A 7,983-nucleotide genomic window follows, 5' to 3' on the forward strand; every position below is an offset into this window, starting at 1 on the left:
TCTCCTTTTGTATTCTTCTCTTCTCTTGTATTAGTTAATGCAGTTGTTGAGGATGCATCCATGAAGACCTTGACCTTAAGTTTATGGTTTTAGATTTTGAAGCTATGCCTTTGATTGATGCAATAGAGATTGCAAGAAAAAATGTTTCAACTTCCAGTCGTATCATGTACATTAATCCGATTGAATCCGATTGCGGCAAATTACTGGATCCTGCAATAGCTTTTGACTTTTTCTTGTCAGATTTTGTAGGCGAATGTTGATGGCATTGGACTTGCAAGTAATTCAATAATCCTTTAAACACTCGTTGAGCTTTCGCTATTTAATATCAACTGGGATTATCTCATGTAACTCTAATGACTAAAAGGACATCTAAGAACAATAAATAAATTTCATTTTCAAAAGAAAAGTGAGAAATAAAGAACTTGGAATTGAGTAAACTAATAGAACTCCTCGCCAGGGAGAGTTATTACAAAAAATAAATAGCAAACTATTTTCGGCTTACTCTTCTCCCTGTTTTCTTTTTTAATCAGCAGTCTAAGTGGGTAACTGCTAGCAATTTAGAGGAACTTGTAACCGCGTGGGCCTAATGCTACCGTTTCTAGAGCACTGACATAGAACTTTGCATAAGCTTAAGTCTTTCTAATTTTGACAACTTTCACCCACTACAAATTTAGCATATTAAATTGACTTTAAGTTCTTACTAGAAATATTATGTTAAAAAAAAAAAAAAAAGCTTTGGAATAATATTATGTTCATCATACATCATATATTTGTATCCGTAATTAAGGAGTCAAATAATATTTCCCTTGACCAATATGGTTTTGGAATTTTTAGGTCAAGTCTTGAGAATGTTTCTGATCACGGTCTTGATCGCACAACTCTCTCTCTCTTCTTCTAGTTTGTAGATGCCTTGTTGATCACGGTTTAATTAAGATGATCAAACTCCAACCAAAAATGGCTACATGGAGTTTGCATTTATTAAGAAGCAGATGCATGAGGATGAAAGGCAGTAACTAATAATAAATGCACTCATAATCTACAAGGACAAACATGTTATAAATAATGTACTAGTGTTAGTAGGACCGTTATTCAACATGATTTCTTTATATTCCTTGCATGGCAGGACAGGTTATTACTATTATTATGATGAATGCAGGGTAGGGACTAATTAGGGACCCCCACCTATCAACTAATAATAATAGTTCGGGGTGGAACTTGCAATTTTGACTGGTTAGATGCAACCTTTCATTTATAGCATTTTACATTCATCTAGTTGGCTAATAATGTAATGATCACATTCACATATATGACTATATAGTACTTGTTTCTTATTTACCCTGGTGTCACATTGTACTGTGAATGACCCCTATCTATTTTTTCTGTTTTTCACACTATAGAGATGTTGCCTTCTTAGCCAGCTAATATTACTATCTAAACATTTGTGATTAATCTAAAACGGGTTTAAGCAAATGTCACATTCGTGCCATAAAGAATGTACCATTATCCAATTGGAGTGTGTCCACATTTTTCATATTCAATTATTTTACGTAGCAGAGGGGTGGAGTGACTTTGTTATGGAAAAAGTATAGTTGTATGGACCTAAAAGGAAAAAAAAGGTTACAGTGTTATGTAGTAGGAGTAAACCATAAAGCGAAGTTGGCTAATGTTGTTGTTGTTAAGGTCAACACGCAAATGACTCTAGCCAAGATCATAGAGCCAATGGGAAAGAAAAATTGTTTACAAATTACAAAAGTCCAACTGCTTCCACCGCAAAGTTGAAATAATAATTTTAGTTTTTCTAACTTGTGGAAAACTTTATCATTCGAAATTAAGATAAACCCATTTAATTTTCCCACCCTCAATTATTTTAAGAACTAACAAGTACTAATTTTAGAACTAGAAGAGAGCATTGAGTAATTATATATTATAGAATATTGGTGTAGTATATAATGTGTTTATATGTTTCAATTGTTCAAAAATCACAATGATTAATTAGTTAATAAAAAATGTTATCCACACACAAAAAAATCAATCACTAACTTAATTATTACGTATTTATACTTATTGATTAATATTTTATCAACTATATAATTTGTCATTAGAATAATTAATCAAATTTATCATATTAGAATAATCAAATTTATGATATACTAACAATCAAACTTGTTTCAGCGAGTATAATAAAAAAAATTAATGAGATGCTAAATATATGCAATAATTCACTTGTGGCTAATTGTTTTTTACAGATATATAGTATTACTGTTAATTTGAACACTGAACCCTGCATAGGTAAATAGACTCAATGCTTTCACTTCACACTTATCTTCAATTATTTAGTTACCTACGGATATGGTTAGTAGATTAGTTAGGATTAGTATATAAATAAGAATTTTAACTATTGTACATCATTAACAATACACTAGCTAGTAACAATAACAATAATCCTTTGAATTTAGATGGTCATTATTTTCTTAGATAGGTGTGTTCAACGAGGTGAACGGTTCTCCACCCACCTTGTGGGCTAATATTAACACTGCACACGAATGCGGACACAGAAATATATAATAAATTTCTCTGTGTGACCAATTTATCGTGAGGTAGTTAAGAGAGTAGAAACATAGCATTGTCTTGAACAAAAATAATAACAATAAAGAAAAAAAAATTAAGATAAGTATGTATCTATATTCAGCATATTTGTCTCAGTGGTGGCAGCAATCCCAATAACTCTACCTGAAATCTAATATGTTCAAACTTGAGCCACATGGCACAAGTACAAGATGTTAACCACAACTACTAGTAGTTTTGTTTGTGTGAATGTAGTGTGTGTGGACCACAGAGTACAATAAAAACACTATCTAGTATGAGATTCATACAACTAGTACAACATTTATTTCAATTTACCAGATTTTCTTTTTAAAAGGTAAAAGATTTAGATCTGCACATTATTGAAGGTTTTAGTTGCCTATTATATATGAACGGATGGGGGAAATGATTAGGTAGACAAACAAAAATGGACGGTACTGTATGTGTAGCCACTGTAGTCAACAGTCTTCTCTACTAATTTTGACTTTTTTATTGTATTCTTTTCATAAAAATAAAACTACTTATAGCTTAAGGATTGGAATTACCATGCATGATTTAAGTCCAATAAAGCTGGAGGAATACAAATAGGACATGTTTCTAATTGCTTCATAGGTTCCATTTTTTTATCAAAAAATATTAAAATTAACTATTAAAATTAATTTATATATTTATAATTTAATTCATTTTTAATATATATATTTTATAACAATAACTAATTTCGACGTGCATAATACACCTAGCATAATTGTTTGAGTCCTGCTATAGAGCCAATAGTCTAGAGTTCTAATACCACGTCATGATACCACTCATCCTAAAAGTTTACGCGGATGAAAAAAGATAACACTAATGGTTATATCTCTAATACTCCCTAAACCTCTATTGCACACATTGTACAAATATTGCATTGGTTCCCTGTACTTTCTCATGTCAATGGAATATTTGTACAATAGAGGTTTATAGATGTCCGATTCATTATTAGAGATATAACCATTAATGTTACCTTTTTTCATCGGTTAAAACTTTTAGGATAAGTGATATCATGACATAGTATCAGAGCTTTAAATTTAAAAAATCAAAAATTTGATTTTTAATGAACTCTAAAATTAGCTTAAAATTTTAGAATGAGATATTTATTTACTCATTTTTTTATTACATGAAAATCAAAAGTGGATTTGGGCAGCATGTTAGGCATAATACCAGGGTATTATTACTATTACTACTATTGAGTACAAAGATTTTTTCCATGTGTCAATATTAGTTGCTGTTATTATTATTAATCCCAAAATTGATATGAAATGAAAATAAGTAAAGGAAAAAAGAGAGCAGAGAGAATGGGTTAGTTATTCAAAGATGGGAAGAGAGGTTTTCAAAGAAAAAGACAAAGAGACATCAAAATCCAAACACCTAACGAAGAGGAGAAGTGGGAAAAGAGGGCGCGCAGCCACGTCACTACTCATAACTAATTTCAACGCTGACGTCATTTTTCTTTCTCATGACGCACTCTCTTCCCCTATATATAACCGCCTTTAGTCTCTGCCTTTGGCTTCCCACCACAACACACACCAAATATCCAAACCACAAAAACAAAAACAAAATGGAGGCAAGTGACACAAATACCCCTATTTCTTCTTCTCAGTCTCCAACATCCTCATCTTCTCTTCCACCTCCGCCGCAGCCTACAGCAGCGCAAGTGATAATGAGCCCTTGCGCTGCTTGTAAAATTCTTCGGCGGAGGTGTGCGGAGAAATGTGTGTTGGCCCCTTATTTTCCTCCAACTGAACCTGCCAAGTTCACCACCGCTCATAGAGTCTTTGGAGCCAGCAACATCATCAAGTTCTTGCAGGTGCTTATTTGCATTTTACATTACAACATTAATAATAAAAATAATAATTTTAATTTTTTTTATTGTTGTTTCCGTGTCCAAGAGGACAAGTAGAAGATAAGATTATTATGTCTGCAATTGCCTAATTTTTAATGTTCCTTCAAACTAGCTATATGACTTGATACCAAGTTAAATAACAGTGGTGTATATATATTTTTGAATAATCTAAATTCTAGATGTTATCACTTTTATTTTATATAGTCTTGTATACACAGTAGTTTATGTACCTAAAAAGTAAACCATTTGATGGTCAATGAAAACGTTCTTTTTCTTTTCTTATTTAGTCCCATCCAAAGCTTACGTTATTACAATGCCTCAAATTAATTATTTCATATCATTTTCAACTACCTAATAATTTAGCTTGTGGTGATGGTGGGCCTTAATTCTTAAGTAAAAAAAAAAAAAAAGTCAAAACTTGTTTTATTTAAGTTTTATTAATTATTAAATAAGATAAATTCGAACTATTTTTTAAATTATTCTGTTGCTATAGTTTCGTAAAATTTTCAATTAGGTTCCTATATTTTTTTTTCTTTTAATCGAGTTCTTGTACCAAAATATTTTTTTAATTGGGTCCCTACACTTTTTTTTCCTTTTGTTTAGGTCTCTGTATCAATTCTTTTTTTTAGTTGTCCCTATAAAATTAAGCCAATTATTACTAAGAGGGACTTAATTGAAAAAAAAAATTAGTGTGAGAACCAATTAAAAAAAATATAGGGACCTAATTGAAAATTTTACAAAAATTATAGGGACTAACAGATAATTAAACCTTAATTTTTTTGTTATTAAACATTTTGAATATTAAAATTGTAAAATAATTATTTGCAGGAACTTCCGGAGAGTCAAAGAGCTGATGCAGTAACAAGCATGGTTTATGAAGCAGGTGCAAGGATAAGAGATCCGGTTTACGGTTGCGCCGGCGCCATTTGCCAGCTTCAGACGCAAGTCAATGAGCTTCAAGCACAGTTAGCCAAGGCTCAAGCTGAGATTGCCAACATGCAGTTTCAACAGGCCAATATGGTGGCTCTTCTTTACATGCAAATGGCGGAGGCTAATAAGGCTACCGCCACCACACAAGAACCGCCACCGTCACCGCAACAATCGGTGGACAACTTCATTGCAAGCCCTCCTCACATCAACAATAATCTCAACTTCTTTGACGACAACACTAGCCTCAACTCCATGTGGGAGCTTTTTGGACATGACCATATCACTACGTTTTAAAATATCTGTCACTTTATGAATTTGTTACGTTAATAATTCAATGTACTTTGATATATAATTTATATCAAATTACATTGAGTTAAAAATGTACCAAATTTTTTAATGTTCCGATGACAATCTCCTAAGGAGAAGTTGAAGGAATGTTAATCATTTATCAAAAATAATAAGTAGCTAGAGCTAATAAAAAAAAAGGTAACTTTGACTTAGTAGCTAGTTAGGTTAATTAGTTCTGTTTGTGAGGAAGAAGAATATTTTGGAGGGAGTAAGCAGCTAATTAAGGAGTGTAACTTTGGATTTAGGCACGTTGGAAGCAACTTATGTTGAGGAACAATCGCCTGGCCTCCTTTATTTATTTTATTTTCCCAAAAGCTAATAAGCTTTTGATTATATATAAGTTGTTTTCAAACAAAAAATAAAGTTATCCAATTACACTTGTTGGCTTGTTCTGTTTGTATGTATAAGAAGGCAAAGAAATGAAATGGGTCTCACAAGCTAGATTATTGTGGATTTTAATTTCTTAGCTTATTGGAATATTTGAATAAAAGAAGGGAAATATATTATCTATAAAGCATGGACACTTTCTTAATTTGTCGTGTTTCTGACGCATTTCGGACATGACACATATCGACATTTATCCGGCACGTATATTTTTTGTATCCGACTGTCTTAATAAAAAATAAAAAGAAAAATTTTCATGACGCACTTAAATACCATCATGTGTCAGTGTGTCCAATCTTATTATTAACATGTATTCTTGAATTGAATTTAAAAATAGTATATATTATTAATTATTAAAATAAAATATATTTTAAATACTTTATATAATTAAAAATAATTTAAAAATTAATTTATATTTTAATATCAATAAAATACTAAAATATTATTTTAATTTATCTAAAAAATATTTTATATTATATTATATATATATATATATATATATATATATTTCTGTATCTTATACAAATTTTAAATTCGTGTATTGGATTCATGTCTAATCATAGTATATTGTATATCAATTGAAACGAGTAACCCGTTTTGGTAACCTGCTATAATTAGTCACTAAAGAAAATGGTCTCTCATAAATGCTTCAATTTTCATGTTAAAGTATGTAGCTTTGGACCACGTGGCTTTGGATTCGTTGTAGTTTCTACCAGAACCCAAAAATTTCATTTGTAGATAAACTGTCAATCACTACCACCCTAGCTAGCTAGCTAGGCAAACAAAGACATCAAGATGTAAGACTCAACAACAACCAAGTATATATTGAAAAATGTTATTTTTATTTAATAATTAATTAATAATATTAAAAATATTAGTTAAAATTATAATGTTAAATGGTTGGACTAAAAGTATTAATACTGACCAATGTAAATTAAAATTATTGACTTTTAATTTTTTATTATTCAACATAAAAATAAATAGTTATGCCACAAAAGAGAATATTACTTGAGAGCGATTTGTAACTTTGTTTCACTTTCAACCCCATGTTAATATATGATTATGAAGAGTAGAACAGTCAATCGCTAGCATAAAGCTAAATTGGAAAAGCTCCCTTGATTCAATAATTAAACTCAACCAACGAGGGGTAAACTTCAATTACAATCTTGTGTCCATGATTTTGTTCCCTCACTTCCTACCCATCTTTCACTTTTGGGAGACAATCTACGGATTCTATTTCCATTTTAAAATACATATTATTTAAATGCTATATTCATATAATTTATTACAAATCAAACATGAACAGTATTTAAATAACTGTATAATGTATGCAATAAAAATAGTTGGAATTCATGTTAGTAATTGGTTGGGAAAAATAACGATAAGCATAATTTTTTAAACTTTTTGTTTTGATTAATTTCCACTATTTGTTCACAATAATTATGAACACATTAATTTGATCAATAGAGTAAGGTAAAAATTCAGGTGAAGTCGACTTCACGTGAAGTTAATATCTGAGAGCCATTAAATGAAAATTTAGTCAAATCAGTCAAATCATTTAACGGCTGTCAAATATCAACTTCACGTGAAGTCGACTGCACCTGAGTTTCCACCACGAGAAACAATGAGTTAGCATGTCGTTGTAAAATCATTGTTCAAACATGTGCAGATCGGACTATAATCGAAGTGGAATTGGTCATTTACTAACTAATTAATTGGAAAAGTTTTCATTTGATCACTATTAAACATAATTTCTTACTATTATTAACTAAGTAACAAGATATATAGGTCTTATAAAAAAATTGATTAGAGATTAAAAAAAAAAAAACCTACACTACTACTTATTACTTAACATAGGC

At 30.5% G+C, this 7,983-nt stretch overlaps 1 protein-coding gene across 1 annotated transcript; it reads left to right on the forward strand.

Moving 5' to 3' along the window:
- The first annotated feature begins 4,136 nt into the window (after window positions 1-4,136).
- LOC148547029 (LOB domain-containing protein 11-like) lies at window positions 4,137-6,254 on the forward strand. Its single transcript, XM_088496545.1, has 2 exons — window positions 4,137-4,426; window positions 5,291-6,254. The coding sequence occupies exons 1-2, from the start codon at window positions 4,178-4,180 to the stop codon at window positions 5,684-5,686; spliced, it is 645 nt and encodes a 214-aa protein (XP_088352671.1). The 5' UTR covers window positions 4,137-4,177; the 3' UTR covers window positions 5,687-6,254.
- The last annotated feature ends 1,729 nt before the right edge of the window (window positions 6,255-7,983 follow it).

Source organism: Arachis ipaensis, chromosome B8, assembly GCF_059453495.1.
Source record: "Arachis ipaensis isolate K30076 ecotype BB chromosome B8, ASM5945349v1, whole genome shotgun sequence".
NCBI lineage: Eukaryota > Viridiplantae > Streptophyta > Magnoliopsida > Fabales > Fabaceae > Arachis > Arachis ipaensis.